Source organism: Cyrtonyx montezumae, unplaced genomic scaffold (assembly GCF_038088225.1).
Source record: "Cyrtonyx montezumae isolate F1298 unplaced genomic scaffold, pur_monq_1.0 scaffold_4, whole genome shotgun sequence".
Lineage (NCBI taxonomy): Eukaryota > Metazoa > Chordata > Aves > Galliformes > Odontophoridae > Cyrtonyx > Cyrtonyx montezumae.
The window spans coordinates 168,376-188,147 of NW_027072045.1; the positions used below are offsets into that span (position 1 = coordinate 168,376).

The window sequence follows — 19,772 nt, forward strand, 5'->3', positions numbered from 1 at the left end:
TGAACAGGTTATAGGCTGAACAGCTGGGCTGAGCTCAATGGGATGATGTTCAATAAGACCAAGTGCCGGGTCCTGCACTTTGGCCACAATAACCCCATGCAATGCTATAGGCTTGGGGCAGAATGGCTTGAAGAATGTAGAGAGGAAAAGGACCTGGGGGTGTTGGTTGATGCTCGGCTCAACATGAGCCGGCAGTGTGCCCAGGTGGCCAAGAAGGCCAACGGTATCCTGGCCTGTATTAGAAATAGTGTAGCCAGCAGGAGCAGGGAGGTGATCATCCCCCTGTACTCAGCTCTGGTACGGCCGCACCTCGAGTACTGTGTTCAGTTTTGGGCCCCTCACTACAAGAAGGACATTGAGGCCCTGGAGCGTGTTCAGAGAAGGGCAACAAAACTGGGGAGGGGTCTGGAGCACAAGTCTTATGAGGAGCGGCTGAGGGAGCTGGGATTGTTTAGTCTGGAGAAGAGGAGGCTCAGAGGAGACCTTATTGCACTCTACCACTTCCTGAAGGGGGGTTGTGGTGAGGAGGGGGTGGGCCTCTTCTCCCTGATAAATAATGACAGAACGAGAGGGAATGGCCACAAGTTGCACTGGGGAAGATTTAGATGAGACCTGAGGAAACATTTTTTTTCTGAAAGAGTGGTCAGGCACTGGGATGGCCTGCCTAGGGAGGTGGTTGAGGCACCATCCCTAGCGCTGTTCAAGAAGCGTTTAGATGGGTGCTAAGGGATTTGATTTAGTAGTTGGGTAGGGATAGTGATAGGAGGATGGTTGGACTAGATGATCTTGTAGGTCCTTTCCAACCTTATGAACCTATGAACAGTGTCCCTTGAACTGCCTGACTACTCAGGAGATACTGGGACCCCGGGCAGCTTCAGACTAACTTCTTGCACCTCCAGGTAGCAGAGGCAGGGGAGCAGCAGGCATAAAGGGCTGCCAAGCCAGAGCATCCCTGCCAGAGCTGAAGCCACCAGCAGAGGACAGGCCACCTGCCCAGGAGCAAGAAGGAAGCAAGGAATATCACTGTAAGCACAGCCACGTAATTAGTCACCAGGTTAAAGTGAACATCAACAGATAAAGCAGATTGTGATTTTAGTGGAAATAACATCTGGTCTAACTCTCAAGAAAATGAATGAATTGATTACTTTCACTGCACAGTAATGATCAAAATCTTGAGGAAAATATGTTACTTTCCATCTAGATTGATTCTTTAATATGAAATATATGAATGTATGACCCATTTCTCATTTCTGATTATGAGTAAAGATTATAAAATGATTTTTTAACGATTCTAATCATTCTCCAACAGCCATTAAAAGGTTTTAAGTTCTTAGTATTTATTTAACTGACTACTAAAGATACAGCATTTAACTCACAGAATCACAGGATTGCAGGGGAAGGAAGGGACCTCAACAGATCATCAAGTCCAACTCCCTGCTAAAGCAGACACTGCATAATAGGTCACATAGGTAGACACTGAGCTGGGTCTTGAACATCTCAATATAAAGAGAATCTACAAGCTCTCTGTGCAACCTGTTTCAGTGCCCTGTCACCCAGAAGAGAAGGGGAGAGGAGGGAAGAGGGGAGAGGGAAGAGAGAAGAGAAAATAGCTATAGCTTGATTTATAAACAATGATTATGGAATTTGAAAAAGAAAATACTGTAATGGTGTAGCTTCATTTGAGAACTCCCTTCACGTTGCTACTCTTTGGAATAATCGGTATGATAACTTTGTTCAGTCAAGAGCTGGCAAATCCAAAAACTACACTCAAGTTTTGTGTGTGTGACATACTGGTGGGTTAGCATTAGGCCAGGGACACTTAAAAGCCCTGCAGAACCAATCTGGATGTCTATGCAGAAAGTTTAAGCATTCCCCAATGTCCTCCCTTGTGTGGGAGCTCCTCAAGCTCTTCGGGGGTGAGGAATGGGAGCACAGAAAAGGTGCAGCACGGATATGGGCACCACTCCCATCTGGGATCTACTGCCTCTTGAAAGGTATAAGGCACCAGCCCAGGTCAGATAAGACTCATTTCTTTGACCACTACTCATGGGTGTTCTTTTTGAAATAAAATGATACAGAATAGTCTTTGTACTTTGAGGTAATAAATACAGATAATCGCTAAGATAACTTCAGAATAAGCCACAGATATGTCTGGAAAAATTATCCCTCACAGATGACTGCATGAGTTTTGAACTGAATTTCTGTTGAACAGATAATTTGTATCTATACCAGATTTTTAATAAAAATATCCATTTTCATAAATACAATTTAAGATTCTTTTTTATTATTACAATGTAAAAAAGAAGGAATAACTATGTATAGACAATGATAAAGTAGCCTGTTGATAATAAATACTTGTCAGCTCGTCACATCTCTAACATTCCACTGTTACTGAAGAGACACCACACCGAGAGAAAAAAAAAACAAAAAAAACCCAGAAAAATCAATGCATTTTGAGCTAAAGCAGTTGCTAAACACACAGAAAACATCTTTATCCAACAGCCATAGTGCTGTGAAAATTCCCAAGCCTTGCATTGGTACAGCTAAGGAAAATTTAATCTTCCCAAATACTCATCAGGGCACTCCATCCTGCAGACCTGACAGCCCCACTTATAATTAATTATACAATTTCGATGGGAATATCGACTAAACAAAGCTATAAATCATAGAAAAAGTCAATAGGCATGGACACATTCAATCATGTCCCGACCAATGATTACTACTCTTAAAATACAATAATTATTTTCAGGAGCCAGCTTGAATTAAATTTCTGTCAGGCTGGTACAAGACCGGCGGTTGATGAAGGATGCGATGGATTTTTTGGGTTGAATTCGGCACAGAGACATTTATCCTTTTAGATAGGTAGTTTGTTTTTAGTGATCATGGTGCTGTGTGTTTAACTAGACCATGAAGATTAGATTATCTCCAATGGCTCATTATATCGTTTATCTTTTCCTTCCATGTTTGATCTGGAAGATTTCCCCCTCCTTGATGCATGAATGAAATGACTGCTGATTTAGAAAGGGAATGTGCTTAAGTGGGATTCTGCTTATGCCTTTCCACACTGTGTTCATGTATGTAAAGCCAATCAAATGCCACAGAGGATGTGGTAAATGGCAGCAACATGAACAGCTTTGTTCAGCTTCAAAAATGTACTGGACAAAAAAAAAAAAAAAAAAGACAAATATTTGGAACTGTTTGAAATAAAGCTAAAAGATAATAGTAGTAACAAATATAGAAGAAAAATATATGATTTATCCATGGAAACAGAAATTGGGATTAGTGTTACTACTTCATACTAAAAGTGATGTAATAGAGGACAGATGAGACAGGAACTGGCATGTACACTTCATTTACTTTTTTTTTTTTCTATAAAAAAGAAGGTAAGCAAATAGATACCAAAGGTACACTACACTCAAACTAATTGGTAAACTGAGGAAGAAAGTTGGAGCAGAGACCAAGCTGGATGAATTATCTCTTCTCATTCTGTAGATAGGAGGACTGATAAGGGTAAGGGTTGATAGAAACACAATTTGTATGTGAGTTTCCAACTTCTTCTTTCAACGGTAATGAACTTACCGCAGTGCCATTGTTATCTCTAAAAACATCTTGATTAAAATAGTCAAAGAGCTTCTTTTCTAACTGTAGCATAACCTAAAAAAAAAAAAAAAGAGGGGAAAGGTCAGAAAAGCTCAGGGATCCTTTTGGATACATATGGCCCTTCATACATCGCCTGAGTGTCTAAAGCTTGCCCATTTAGTTGACTGGCAATCAGCTAGAAAAATCCAATTAACTGAGCATTAGGTGTGACAATATATACCCCTCCCCTCTCTTTATATTAACAGTTTGAAACAACTATATTCATGCTCTGTAGAAAAGAAAGTGAGCATTCAACAATGTTTCTGTTTACCCAGGAGGTACAGAGGGCATTGTGTTGTTTACCTTTCGGTCGTTATCGGATTCACGAAATATGAGCTTGACTACTTCATTTGTGTCGGCTGCCCGGACAGTCTGCATTGTAGCCTTCGCACATAGAGTCTAATAGGAAACACAAAGGGAGAAAGGGAAGCTCATTTACACAGAAGGTGAGACCATATCTTGTTGAACTTGACCAAACTATGTATCTTCAAGTGCAGATCCAGTGCCCATCTGAAAGCACGATTTGCTGTAGGTCCAAAAGCAAAGCACTGCTAATTTAACTGATTTTCATTTACGATGGGTTTAAAACAATACCAATTTACTGTTTGGAGAGAGAGACAATATAAGAGACAGCATCAATCAAACGAAACGTACACATCTGGCTTACTGATGTGCACACAGGTTCCTTCACAGCTCTGACACTGCATCCCACACAGCTTGTCGACATTCTCAGAAGCCATTTCCTACAGCCAATGACTCTACAGTACTATTTGCTTATGTACCATATTTTTAAAGGCTTATGAGTACCTTGGCACTACAGTCCTTCAGCTTAACTCATTGGCCAAAGCATTTGCATTGTGAATGAATGCCCCAAATATAATTAAACACTCCCAGGAACATTTAACAACCTGACAGCAACTTTCAAAGCTCATTCTGGAGAGCAAATTGCATATGCACCATTGTTTTAAATAAGAGACAACACCGCAGCTCTAGATATTTTGAGGGCTGTATGTCTAACACATATTACAAGTTAACACTTGTTTAGACTCAAGGTATGAATCTCAGAGGAGTCAGGCTCTGGTTCCTGTGTGACTGGCCAAGTTGTAATGGCAAGGAAAGTGGACCCAGAGAGGGCTGTCTGCCTGCAGGGTATGCTCTGTTGTGACGGGTGAAAACCTGGAACCTCAGCAACGTCGTCAGGCATGTATTTAACTTAAAAACATGCTTTGGATTCACTGATCCCGTATTTTTATAACTGTATTTTTATATAGTGTTTTAAAATGCAGAGAGAGACTGTGTCATAACTGTGGGGTAGGCAGGCCTCATTACGTGAAGTTACGCAGCATGGGCAGTGCCACCAGATGGTGTGTGGTGCTGCTCTGACCCATTTGTCTGGGCTGCTGGGAAGCTCAAGGCAGAAGACAAAAGGAGAGTTGTGTACACCTAATTGTTACTCAAAGACAGAGAGAAAATGGCCAAGATGGGCACTTACTGGTGGGAAGCAGCTCAGTTTCCCTTGCCATAGTCTAGCCTCCAGCAGCTCACAGTATCTATGCACAGGACAAGGATATTGGTAAAGATGGTCTTTCTGAATAAAGGATTATTTTGCTAGAGGTTCTTAGCAAGAGTGTGCCCAAAAATTCGATCAACAAGGAAACAGGTGCCTTCCCTGTTCTGCCCTTTCCATTCTTTGCAGTAATGGTCACATCATAGACTGTTGCTTTGCATAATCAAAATGACTTCTGTTAATGGGAAATTTCACATCCTACCACATACTTCTTTCTTTCAAAAATATAAACACACAGATCGTGATTCTTATTGCAAGTGCAGTATCCATTGGACATAGTATCCTGCTTACAACAGCTCACTTCCCAGCTCCCCATTAAGAGTTTCTTTGAAAGAGATATCAGGCACCTATTTTTAAAGAAGCTCCCGTGCCTCCAAACAATCCAGACCTCAGCTCAGGTTTCCAGTGGTAAGAGGTGGAAACTGTACAAAAACATTTTCTTCCCATTTGAAGAAAAAAAAAAAGGCATTAAAATGATCCTGGACAAAGGGGCTTCCACAGTACAAACAGAATGGGAAAAGCTGATTGATTTCATTTTAAAAGAACGATAACTTGAGCATGATTCAGTCAGAATGAAATAACACATCTCTTTTTTCTTCAGCGCTGCAAACTGCTCAGGTGTCTCACCGAACACTGCACGGCCTTGCCCAGACTGTTCACGATTCCCTCCCCAGCAGGACATTGGACTACGAACAGCCCAGCTCCAAGCCGTGTCACAGCAGACCCGGCACGGCCACGCGCACACACAGCCTTCAGGTGCCCGGCAGATCGGAGCTGCCCCTGCAGGAGAGCACGTGTGTGCCACGAACACGGCCGGGCCGCCCCGCGCGGCACAGCCCCGCAGCGCTCCGGAGGCGCCGGAGGAGAGCGCTTTGCGGGCAGTGCAGCACCGCGCGCTGCTGCCGTCCGCTGCTCCTCGCATCGCCTCCGTTTACCTTCGGATACGTTTTCTGCGTTTCTACCCGTAATTAATGTTTTGCCATCTGCGTCCGCACGCAGCTCCCGATGAGGTAATCCAGCAGCGAGCCATTCCCGACGCGCGGGCCCTTCGATACCGCCATTGAAATTCAGAGCACAGATTAGCTAATCGGGTCAAGACTAAAAAAATAGCGCTTTGGGCTCATGTGTCACAAATCAGTCTGGTCGCCTTTAAACAGCGCACCAGATTAGAACAAGCACCCGAACAAACCAAAGCGGAAAAACCGCCGCTCTCTAAAGCTGGTTTCTAAAGCCCTAACAAATCGCTCCATCTTTCACTCATTTAAACTTTCCAAATGAGGGTCAATACGGTCCCCGAGCATCCAAATGCTAATGCGCTTAAGTGCCCTTAAGCAGCTTTCCAGAGTGAATGGGCCAAAGAAGGGCTCGAAAAGACAAGGCAGAGTTACTGTCACTGTCAAAAAGTCATTGTAGCCACCCCCGGAGTGGTTGCAATTCAAGAAATTCATGATTTCTGTCTCTTAAAGGCATCTGCTTGAGAACACTTTTTTTCTGAGCTGCTTTATCTCACAACTTCAGGCCCGCTCGAAAAGAAAAAAAAAAAAAAAAAGAAAACCGCGATCAACTCTTGAGAACCAATAAAGAGAAAGGACCCACATATCTTATTGCTTTCAAATTTCACATGCACAAAAAGTTACCTTATTCACAGACAAAAAGTGATTGGGCAAAGGTTCATTTCTTATACAAGCCGCAGCATTCCTTTTTTCCTCCTCCTTTCAGTTCCTACAAAGTCGTAGTCACCCAAGCAGAAAACCTGGGGGAACATGTGCCTTTTTGCACAAGTCTACTTATGAAGGGACGTTTTGTTGCTGGCAAAGAAAAACAAAATCCGATGAAAACACGCAGTTTCTTTTTTGGGTACTCCTTCAAAAGCACTCTTTTGCTAAGTCAGAGTATGGGAAATCAGACACCAAAACCCTTCTGCAAAAGTTTTTTTTTTTTCTTTTAGATTATTCTTTTTTTTTGGAAGCAAAATTTGGTCAAATGTTTGTCACCGAGCTCAACTCAGAGTGGGGAGATCCCCACACTCAGCCTTCAGCCAGACGACAGACGGCTCTGCTCACAGGTTGCACACATACCATCCATGCGGGAAGATGGCTCAGAGCACTCAGAAAATAATCCTTTGCAATAATCCATATGCACCGAGTCGCAAAACAGTCACAGCTTTTCTGATAACTGCCTTAGAACATAACAGAAATGTATTAGGAACAGTCAGGAAGGAAAGTTTTAATGCTGACAGTGACAACTCTGGAATTTCTCCTAAATTCTGCAGCCCCCAGAAACTGGAAGCCCTTTATTTACAGCCCTTTATTTACAGTGCGGATGTAACCTCCAGCATCTACCCCTGTATACACACAGCACATGAAAAAATTTAAGGCTGTATTTCTGTATTTTAAAGCTATAAAGACATTTTAAAGCTATAAAGACATTAAACACAATTACATACATTATATATGCACACTTCTGTAATTCATTGCATACTATGTAATTGCATTTTATGCTGTGTACGCGTGGAATGCCGACCAGCTGAGGAACACTGCTGCTCCGTGAGCTGAGCTGTGTTGGAAACGGCAGTGGATGTGGCACCCTGCAGCCCTGCTCCCAGTCCACCTCCCGAGCAGCGAGCCCAGTCACCGCCTGCTCCTAACTACACCAGCAAAACTGCTTTGAAAAACAGAAAAGGAGGCATCCAAGCACATTCTGACTCCAGCTTCACAACTGCCTTTCTCTACTGAATCTAAAGACGTGTTATTTTTTCCTGACAACTTGAATATTCACCTAGAACTTACTGAACTCTTATTAAAAATAAAGTAGAACATACATTTCTCCTCTACAGTGAGGAAGTTCAGAACTGTCATAATCACAATTTCTAGTGAACTACATGGATAAAACTTAAGACTCTGCTAAAAGGTAACAAGTGTGGTCTGAAGGCTAAGGTGAGCAGTTGGTATAAGCTCCTGATCGCACGAGCAATCAAATCAAGTACATTTAAAACACTTTGTTCCAATCTGCCAATTCCTCTGACAAGATGAAAAGACAGAGGAAAATGTATAATCCATTACAAAAGTGAAATGCTGCTCAAAAAGTAAAATCAAACTGGTACTTACTAAATTAGGACAATCAAATGGTTTATTATTATTATTATTATTATCTGGATGCAAACTGTATTTGAAACAAATGCTGAGGTAAAAGATGTGCTACTTTTGTAATAACAGAAACATCTGTCTTATTTGGGCTCCTCCTTACTTTGGGAGGGTGGGTATGATTTCTGAAGTATTGGAAACATACTTCAGAAAATTCATCAAGTAAATTCACCAAGTCATGCAGAGTAAGAGAATTAAAACTTCCATGTGTTAAATATAACTTTCTCAGTCAACACAAGATGTGGACTGAGCTGCAGGACAATTACAGCTGTACTCTTCAACTTCTGCCATTGAAGTGGAGACCTATTGCAGCTGGCACTGCAGAACCATGCAGAGGTCCTCACCCATACACTGCTGTAAGCAGAAGGGAAATTACATAGCTAAATTATCCAGTGTACAGTGATAAAATCCCATTTAAGAGAGCTTGTAGTTGTTTTTATGTGAAAAAAATATCCCTTTGACTAAACTTTAAGTCATGTTAATATGAACTATATGGAAATATCAACAATGCCCCAAAGTTTTTATGCTTTTTATAGGGATAAGCTTCCAGGAGTAAGAATTTTACTCAGCCGTGTAAAAGGACAGATATAAACAAGTAGTAACGAGAAGCAACATTAGGTACTGACATGGAAAATGGCTTTAGCAGAATCCTCACAGCAGGGAGCTCGTGCCCAGGGCCGCAGGCATGGTGGAGGCACTGGGTGGGACGGGGCCTGAGAGCTTCCTGCACTGCTCCATCTTCCCTTGGAACGTCACTTGTGCAGCTCATATGTACGCAAGCACGTAAACTTATGTAGATTTGATGGCAAGTCAGTGCCAATTACACTACAGAGCTGCTGGCGTTTGCTTCAGGACTGACCTAACCCCACAGGCAGCTCACAGCAGCCCCAGCACTCACACCTGTGACCGCCCAGCCCAGGAGCTGCCTACAGCAGGACTCCACTCTTCACTGCTGGATCATGATATAAGAAGACAGTTTGGTTACAAAATACCACTTTGCATAGTGGCTGTGACAAAAAAAAAGCTCAGCACCAAGACCCTACTATCTCCATGCTTCCAAAATCCCGTGTCCTTAAAACAAATGATCCCTGTTGGCAATGACTGGCACTTCATTTTCCTGACTATGATCTCAGAGTCTGAGTTCAGCTAAGCATCAACACACCCGTTCATAAGAAATTTACTCTGAGTTCTTCGTCACCTGCATGCATCAGAAATACAAATCTCTGTAGGTACTTGGCAAGCAACAGTGAAATGAGGGCCACTGCCCCATCCTTCCCTTCCTTATAAACTCTCAGATTAAATTAACTTCTTGACACAGATAAGAAGTTGCAAATTCATTGAATACTTGGAACTCTTGAGGTGGTCTACCACTGAGCCCCTTCCTCCTGTCCACCCCCTGAAAGTGCAACATCACTATGTCACATCGAATTGTGTCCTGGGGGAGTTCTCTAAGACAATGATCCACTTTTGCCAGGAACTGGGACGGTCAACTGTTCCTATGGAAATCTGCAAGCATGTTGTCCTGTCCCATAATCTGTGAGCTTTGTGGAATTTATTTATACATTACTTCTCCCACTACTTCAGCCATTTTTTGGCCAAGCAGGAGTACCAGCCCAAGACATTCCATGTTGGACACCCCTCAGTTCTTACATGTTTTATACCCCACTGACCAGGGAGAGGATCGCATTCATTGTTTACATTAAGCAAAGACTTTGATAAAGCATACAGGTTCTGTGACATAAATCTGATTCTGTAGAGAAACATAAAATCCCATTCACTTGAATTTGGGAGAAACGAGGTAGAAGACAAATTCCCTCCTTGCAGCTAAGCTTGCTTTTATCTAACATTCAGAAGAATGAAGAGCTTTCTATTTCTTTTCATTTTATAAGCAAAATAGCCTGCAAACCCCATCTGCTCCTCCATGCCTTGCAGTCGCCTTTGTTTTGAGTGCTAACGTTTGCTTTTGTGCTGATCGTGTTGTTGTTTCTGCTACTTCTATATGTAATTGTTTCCTAAAACAGTAAGAAACTAGGTAGCAAAAATTAAAATCAACATCTAGCAAAATTCTGTTTCCTGACTCACTTGAAGGAACCTGGACACTGCTGAGTTCCACATATCAGGAGGCTGTCAGCTTCACTCCTCGCAGCCTTGCAAGGAGCACGCTTAGTGTCAGCCTGGAGAGCACGCTGCTCGGCCCCGCACAGCACAGCATTCCACGCTGCCGTGTGGAACAAGCAGCACGCCTCACAAAGTCTCCCACACAGTACTCTGTTCCACCAATAAACACTGCTTAAAAAAAGCGATTTCTGGAGCAAATTTGCCCTTTTAAATTAATGGGGTATTTTGGACAAAATCAATAATGTGACATGGCTCAAGATCCACACTTAGCTACTGAAGAGAGAATACCTGGCTTCCAAAAAGTACACATACACGGCAGATACTATCTATGCAATCTATGACATAATCTCAATCCACTATTTGACAATACCTTTGTGCTTGAGCTCTGCTGAGCTTATTCTTGGAATCAAAAACCGAAGCTGACCTCTAAAACGTGAAGTGTTGGGTGATTCTGAAATCAAATTACAGAACTGTCCAAAATCCATATGCTACTAGCCAAACACAGGATACTTCTAAACACAAAGTGAGAAATACAGAGAAGCATAAAGCATCTATCTTTCTTCCTACAATCCACAACATCAAAAATAGCAGAGCCCTTGAACAAAGACCAGTTCAGAGACCTGGAGGGCAGTGACAACTTGGGGCTGGAGCGTGCCCTGGGCTGCCTGCACCTCAGAGCTGTGCTCCCAGGCTCAGCACGACTGAGATGGACATCTGAACAAATTTTTCAACTGGAAATTGAACTCCGCTGTTCATAACTGGGATGTGCTCCTCGGTTTTATAGTAAGACAAGAACTGGGCTGATTAGGTGGTGCCTTGTTGGTGTGACACAGGTACTGCTGACTCACTGCACTTTTCCCTCTTCTCTTTGTACATAGCTGACTTGACTCTCTTTCACCTCACCATATCTCATTCCCTTCCCACTGGATCTGTTCCCTGTCTGGTTCCACACCATTTACTCCTTTATTCACTTTTGAAATGGAAGATGAATCCAACAGACTAAGTTCAAATGACCCTTTTTAGCCAGTTATGTTCAAGTAGCTTGGAGCGCACGGACAAGGATGGCCGCGTTGCACTCCTTCACTGCACCGCAGCTTTGCAACCTCTTTGGTGTAATTTCTGTTGCTGTACAAATGAAAGTTTGTGCATTGCAACGATATTCAGAATTCTCTCAGGGACAATCTCCCCAGCAAACAGATCCAACCTCAGCTGCTGACTAGGAGCAAACCACAGTGCAGCTGCAGACCAAGTGCTGGTCAGAGAGAGAAGGGTGTGGAGGAAGAGCAACCTCTTGCCATTGGCTGGGGCTGCAGAGGAATTTAATGCAGCAGCAAATGCAGGTCCATGGCTCGTTGACAGCTCTGGGTGCTGCAGAGCATCCCTGAGAGAGGACAGAACGCTCTGTCTGAAGTGCAGCTTCCTCAGTTGTGCTCTTTTGGGTCATAGTTCCATCAGGAGGGGATGGGGCCCAACTGGGCAAGTGATCAGGTAGCATAACATATAGAATCTCTGAAATGCATGTAAAATGCTTTCCCTTAAAGCAGAACAGGATTCAAATATGCTGAGAAACATACAGAGATCTCAGTTATGCAGAGAGAAGGAATAACGCAGGTTCAGAAGTGTTAACGTGACATAATTTTGAGGCTAACAGCTGTGTGTGGGTTGGAGAAGTGCTATTCTTTTCTCTGTGTCTTTAAGTGCTGTTAAATTCATTTGTCACTTGATCGAAAGCCAACAGGCCACAAATCTCTCCAGCACCTCTTGCACTGAATGGTGACAGGAGTGTTCTGTTCTGCCATAAGACAACATTTGTGTGTGTCTCTGTCCCAAGTCATACATGCTGCTTTAACTCATCTGCCGCCCCATTCTCTGTGGCCCAGGAGGACAAATTGCTGGCTGTGGCTCCCTTTCAGAGGCAGTACAGCGCGCAAAGAATCATGACTGAGCAGAAACACAAGGAACAGGCACATAAAAATTCATCACTTTGGCCTCCTGACCTCTTGCCACTGAGTTTGGCAAACCCCATCTCAAAAAGTAGCACCAGGGGAGAGCTAAGCAGGCCGGCTGAGTGAAATTACTGACAAAAAATATCTTGGACACGGGAAAACCCCACCAGATGCTGCATTGTCTTTGTGGAGAAGTGGTGCTGAAAAAGGGGGCGATCTACCACATGGCATATTGGGTGGAATAAGTAGTGCCATTGTTTCAGTGCAGCTCTGTCACTTTACTGACTGCAATACAAAGAGGTGTAAAGCAAGATTTAATCCTGACTTTTTAGTCAGCAGATTAAAACCAATCATGCCAGATGTCCACAAGACTGTTTAACATACAGAAAGCTTTTTCATACGCCACAAAAAAGTGAGAGCTGTAATAACTTCTTCTTTATTTCCTCTGGAGAGGCCTTTCCCTCTCACTTTGGTCAGAAAAAAGAGGGAGATATTGTACTGGATGTTAAGATGTGCTGTTAACTTTTATTCCTCCTCATCTTCCTTTTGAGACAATGTCTATTCTCATCATTACCCATCCCAAATCAGACAGGTAAAACACTACAATTCCAGAAAGCACATGTACTCATCAGACCGGAAGGGGACTTTAGTAGCAGTGCTCACAACAAGCCTTGAAATTCCTCTCCAAATCCCCTGATGCAATGTCAGATACAGCAGTACATTTGTCTAATGAAAGCACAATCACTTCTCCGTGTAAAACCAACATGGCGCCTACGTGACTTCCACAGAGCCACTCCTGCCACGCGCTGCCCGGGTTGGGCTGTATGCGGGGCTGGGGTTGCACAGCCCTCAGGGCAGCCCTTGCTAAAGCCAGCAGCAGCCAGGACACTGACCCACACACACACAGAACCTGGCCCAGCAGTGGCTCCTGCAGCAGGACCGGGAGCCCAGCCCAAACTGCAGGAGGCTAACACAAGGGGTAAATTATCAGTGATAGTCACAGCTAAATACATTAAGCCCACATACAGAACTGTTGAACTCTTGGCAGAGTTTTCTTAACCTGTTGCTTACTTCTTTTTCTATTTACAAACACATTCATCTCCAAAAACATGACTGCAAAGGATACAAACTCAGCCATTACTGCACCTTTAAAACATATTTAGTTCTTTCTTTTTTTCTGACGTATACAGAAATACAAAAATCTCCGACTTACTGTCCCTCCTGAATTTTCAAAGCCAATGCTGCTAAATTCAACAAAAACATATTCAGCGTCTTACATAAAACTACAAATCATTTCTGCATTTAAGAAAATTATCTGACTTTATCTTTGTTAAAAGCTACAGAAAAAAATAATTTCCCCTAGAATGTCAGCAATACACTGATGTGTATGCTGTACATAATTCACTACATTGGAAGCCATACAACACTAAGTTAATGCCTTGGTTGGTATCCATTATCATTTGGGAAAAATGATAGCTAAGGGATGGAAAAAAATACAGCTTGAACATCTCATTTGTTTTCTTGCCGCACACTTTAACAAAACAGTCACTACAAGTTCCTAAAATGAAAGCAACCGTTTCATTAAATCACTGACCTGAAACAATACTATTAAAACTTTTTCCTTTATTTATATATCTAGTCAATATCTAAATGAAAGCAATCACAACTATGTGATACATGAACCAGCAGGACATTAGTTTTACTGATGCTACGTTAATCAGAACTACCTCTTGGCTTTTCACTACTTTCAGAGGGATGCATCTGAACTACTGATGCATTAATGGCCAATTGTGAGAGGGTGCTCCATTAAACCTCTAAACCAGCCTTACGCTCAGCCACCTACCTCCTGCCACTGACTGAATCAGCTCTGCAACCGTTAAAACTAGGGTGCCACTGCTGGAATTCACAAGCCTAAAGCATCAGCATGCTCTGGCAAATCATGGTTCACAGCACTGTAATCCACAGCCACAGTTACAAGCATAGTACTGTGCCCCCTTTCCCAACAATGTATTCCATTAAGTTAATGAAGCTCACTAATCCTAGTTGTCCATCCATCATTATCATCCTTATTTTAACCTTTGCAGGCCTGGGAACATCCCAGTAAACTTGGGCAGGTAGATACCTTCAATAATGCCTCTATTTTCCTGAGTGTATATATTTGGTGACTGACAGTGTAACACTTATTTTCAATCTTCTGGCTTTCATTCCAGTCCTGAAAGGCACAAAAAAGCACTGTATCAAAGACGATGGTATTTTCTGTTTAAGAAAGCTGAGTTGGAGACTCAAGAGTCAAGAGTTAACTTAAGAGCTAACTAGGCATAAATGTGACTGAGTGATCTCTGCCAGTTCAATGCTTATTTCCGCACTAATTCTTTTCTTCTTTGCAATTTGCATAGTTTTAGAATTATAATTCTGTTCTCCATTTCTGAATTTCTTCATGCAAGTCTTGTGGGTGGCCTTCAAGATACATTTTACCAATTTTTCATGCCCATCCCTCGAAATGTGACCCTGCTCCTGTGCTTTTATCTCTCTGACAACTTCACACAGGAAAACATGCAGCCCCTCTGATAGCATGAAATCGGAAACAATAGCCTTTGGGAACAAAAGGGAGTGGGGAGGCAGGATACAGTCCGGGTCCTGGCTGATTTTAGCTTCAAACAGATGTTCGTAGGACCTGATACCCTGAACAAGCTGAAAGGAAAAGCTTGTAAAAGAAATGGTCCTCAAAAACAATGTATTGAAGAGCTTTAAATAAAGGCAAAGGGAAGGCAATATGGCTTTCAATGATAAATCTCAGCAAAGAAAAAGTAGCACCATGAATTTCAATGATGCATTTTTTTCTTTTCAATGAACTCTACAGCTCATTTTGAAATCTACAAATTGCTCAAATCTCATCTTAGTTAACAAATCTCCCATATTCATTAAAAGGTTGCAAAGCACGTATTTTTGTTTCTTGTAACTAATCATCTTAGCTGGGAACACCCAGTGAAGTCCTGAAATATAGGCTAATGCCATTATTTTAAAAGCTGCTTATAGCTCAACAAAAAGAATATGCTGAAAGAATCTTGATTGGAAAAAATCTAAGACGACCTCTTCGGACAAATTATGTTCAATCTCCTCTTTTCAAGTGTACCATTTCAGACTCCAAAAGACCCACAGAAAGAATCTAGGAAGCACTGTCCTGAATCGGACTCGGGTTCTGTTTCACAAAAGCCAATATACAGCATTTACAAATGAAACAAAGTGTAGAATCACTTCTCTGACTGAAGTTTCTGCTTTTGTGATTAAAACTTTCTTCCTCTTTCTTGAAGAGTCTGCCATCCAAAAGGGCTGGTGCCATGCTCCAATGCACAAAATACATGTATTCATTACAGGGAAAAAAAAACACTGAAAAAATTGGCACAAAGGCGGGTGCATAGCTTAAGTCCTGTTCAGGATAGCCCTCAGTTGAACTCTGCACATTTGCATAGATTTTGCCTATTAATTGTCTGCAACAAAACTATAGTGGATAACTGAAATAAATGTTCCATCAGCTGTCTGGAGTCAGGTGCAGATTTAACTTGTTAATTATTAGCATCAGTCAGATACATATGATAAAGAAATAAACAAATGGTATCTTACATCAGCAACACAAAATTGGTAGAAATAATTTTAATGATAAGGATGTCTGAGTCAGGAGGCATCTAAGTCTGCTTAGCAAGTTTGCAGAAATTATTAGTCAAATCTCTGGCCAGAAGTGACCATGTCTTTCTCTTGTCTACTTACACAAATCACAGACCATTACACTGGACCAACTTCTTCCTGATCTGATTCAAATAGCATCTCTTTGACAAAACAAATCTTCGGAAAGACATGAGATCTTTGTAGGATATGGAGTAACCATCCATTCCTTAGTCATTCCAAGAGGAGACCTTCTCATTAATCACTTGTGGCTGATTTCTCATGCATGATTTTTCATTTGAAAATTTCTACTACCACTTTCTAAATGTTATCTAGGACAAGAGTAGTATGATTGTTATGAACATAGAAGTCTGTGGAGACCAGTTTTTTAACAACAAACTCCTGGGAAATCAACTCTGGCCCAGCAGCCAAGGCAGTTCTAGTTAATGTAACACAAGTCTAAGGTTTGTACAGTAAACTTCGTACCTGTGAAAATAATTCCAATTTGGCAACCAGACCTGTCCCAGGGCAGAGTCCCTTACTTTCATCTCATGACTAGTCATGTTCTTTAAATACATGGATTGAAGATATTTGATGGAATTCATTATACCAGCTCTGCAACCACATGTGAAATCAAATTCACTATGTTACCTTCTTTTATTTTTTATTTTTTAAATCAAATCTGTCTAAAGATGGTATTAGCAAGGGAGCTGTTTGCCTTCAATAAGTGCCTACTGTTCTTACTACTGTTGTCTCTTCAGCGCTCCCACACATGGAAACAGTTCCAAATGCAAAGTTAAATAATGTTTTCAGTGAACTTGCTTTGTCATATGATCACTTCATTATCATTTTCACCCAACTTGTTAATTGCATTACAAACTTTCTCATTCAGATATAATTTCTGACTGCATTATATCTTTCAATTCTTTGATCACTAGCATCTCTTCAATTAGTTTGCCTGAAATTGATGTCTTGCTACTGAGCTTTCAAGTTAACGAGAACTTTCCTCAATGTTCCCCTCCTTTCTTCTTGTACCCTTAACCACAAGTATGAATCTACCTCTCTCTTAGTGTTCTGCAAAGTCCTAGGCACTCCAATTTATTCTAAATCAACACTACAGCCCGTAGGCTAATAATTCTACTAGCTAAAATGATCCTCGCTTACTAATTAGATTATTCTGATCATGCTCCTTCACCTTCATGTGCTGAGCACTTTCTACTGTTTCTTTTAGCGCATGGTACAAAAATACATACAGAAAACATCCACTATTTCAGAAACATGATTTTCAGGGTATTTTTTGAGTATATGTAATAGAACACTTACATTGTTTTTTATTTTACTTTCTAAATGGAATCTAGTTAAGCATAGTAAATTAGTGATACTGCTCTAAGTCATAGCAAATACCTCTTCTCCCAACTAAAGAAAAGAAAATGACAGGTGATAAACCTCCAACACCTACTGAAAAATTCTCACATTTATGTAGAGGACATCACATTATCCTAGACTTTGGGGCTATCTTCATATATATCAAAGTGACAAAATCAAAACAGGTTAGGGTTTTGAATGGCATTTAGAAGATTTTTTCTTGACGAATGATAAAAAAGCAGCATCACTTGCACACTGTAGTACTGAACTATCTGTAACAATTTGATTTCACAACAGTATCAACGAGGCAGAAAGTATGATTTGAACTAACTGTAACATGTTTTACTTCCTGAAAGACATCCTTTAACTTCTTGGAAAGCTAATCAATGTGCAGGAAATTCAGCTGCCAGTATTAACGGATTTTAAAATTACCATTACAAAACCACAATAAATTAGGAACAGAGCCGCTCAGTTTAAATACTGTAACATTATAGGTTTCGATGCAAATTTTATTTAAGTTCTAAGGAAATTATCAGAAGCCGGAACAAAGATAATGGTAGCAGTTACGGGCAAAAAATCAAGCCAAACAGTCAACTGCACAGAAATGATTGGTAAAAATAGCTTTCAATATCAATGGTCACAGGTTTTTAACACATTCTGACAGCAAGGGGACAATTCAGACTATCTGCTGAAGCATATACTATATGCAATATCAATAATTGTGTGGGACTTCTGTAGAGCCTAACTACAACAGAATTGCAGCCTTAATTTTGTCTATCTCAGCTTTTATTATTTGTCACTGTTTTTTTAGAATTACTCTGCAGTCAGTATTTGCACAACAGAATTCTGTCCCGATATTGATTTTCCAAAGACTTTGTATCACTCTCTTCATAATAGATATATTTTAAGGTAAGTGTGTGCAGAAGGTGGAAGTGAGGCTGCTTCCTGAATTAAATCAATACAAGCCACCAGATTGGTAATTACATCTGTATTCATTTTACAGAATGTAAAATATCCCATAAACAGAAAGGAAAAACACATTTCCATTCCACCTTAGCAATCTCTAATTTAAATGTCTTATATACATAGGAACTTCAGCTTAATTAAGGTCAATTGCTGTCACTCAAATATTTAGCACATACTTGACTTTATCTGAGCCAGTAAGGATTGAGCTGTATAATGCTATCGTCCTCAGTACGTCTATGGCTCACAGCTAAGGACACAGGACGGCAGTGGAAGCTACATCAGGAGATGTGCCTCTAAAGGGAGCTCAAGGCAGTGCCACAAGACCACACCACTCAAAAAACACAAAACAGTATGGGGGAAGTAAAGGGTTCATACAGAAGTCTGAATCTACCCAGGTTAAGTTTGTACCTCTGCAATCATAATGATGGTACTAGAGTTACACTCTGCTCAGCTGAAAATGCATCTCAAACGTAAACTCCTCAAATTTTCAGGGATGTTAGAATTCTATGAATGAAAGTAATCCAGAAATTTGAATATAGAAATGCAAGTGATTTCCATAAAGTTAATCCAATATATACATTTCTTTACTATCTCTATGAAAGTAAGGCGACATAAATGGCACTCAAAATCTTGCCAGAAGACAGGAGTTTAACCTAACTACTCTTAATGGTACTGCAACCTATACCAGACTTTTCTGTAAGAGAAAACTTTATAGTGAAGTTGGGCAGTAAACTAAAAACTTCTACTTATCTAAGCACTACATGCCATAGTACAGGTGCTGTACATCACTGGCCTCAATAGCAGACAATGAAAGCATTTCAATGGCCACAGCTTGGCATCTGTAAATTTCACTGCATGGGCAGGACTTGGTTTGTGCACAGCTGATGCCTGAATAGCAGATGCTGAAAACTTCTGTTCCATCAGCAGTGGCTCAGGAGGAAGATTTTCCTCCACAACACTGATCTCATGGAAGCATGGAAAGGTTTGGTTTGGAAGGAATCTTAAGGAACATCCTGTTCCAACCTCCGCTGCCATCAGATCAGATTGTCCAGGGCCCCATCCAACCTGGTCCTGAGCATTTCCAGGGCTGGAGAGGCCACAGCTTCTCTGAGCACTTTCCCTTCTTGCAGGAAGGCAGAGAGGCTGGGCACACTACTGGGTGGCACTGCAGAGTGCCAGCCTGCTCCACCCTGCCACCACTCTGCACCCACAGGGAACCATGATTCTCTGCACTGGTGGCCCTGAGCGCTTTCTGCTCAGCCTGGCCCCTTCTACACGGGAGGAGTAATTTGCAAGAAGCACAAACAGGCAGACGGTCCCTTCATCTGCTTTCTGAGTGCTATACTATGGGACTCCAAAGAGCTATAA

General features: G+C 41.5%; 1 protein-coding gene across 2 annotated transcripts in view; it reads right to left on the reverse strand.

Annotated features, from left to right (window-relative positions):
• INPP5A (inositol polyphosphate-5-phosphatase A) overlaps nucleotides 1–19,772 on the reverse strand; it is a 193,833-nt gene that overhangs the window by 29,174 nt on the left and 144,887 nt on the right. For both annotated transcript variants that reach the window (XM_065746757.1, XM_065746758.1), the window contains exons 10-11: nucleotides 3,943–4,038; nucleotides 3,580–3,654 (exon numbers count right to left, since the gene is read on the reverse strand). In XM_065746757.1, the coding sequence (XP_065602829.1) occupies nucleotides 3,580–3,654; nucleotides 3,943–4,038 (171 nt within the window). The remainder of the gene's footprint in view (nucleotides 1–3,579; nucleotides 3,655–3,942; nucleotides 4,039–19,772) is intronic.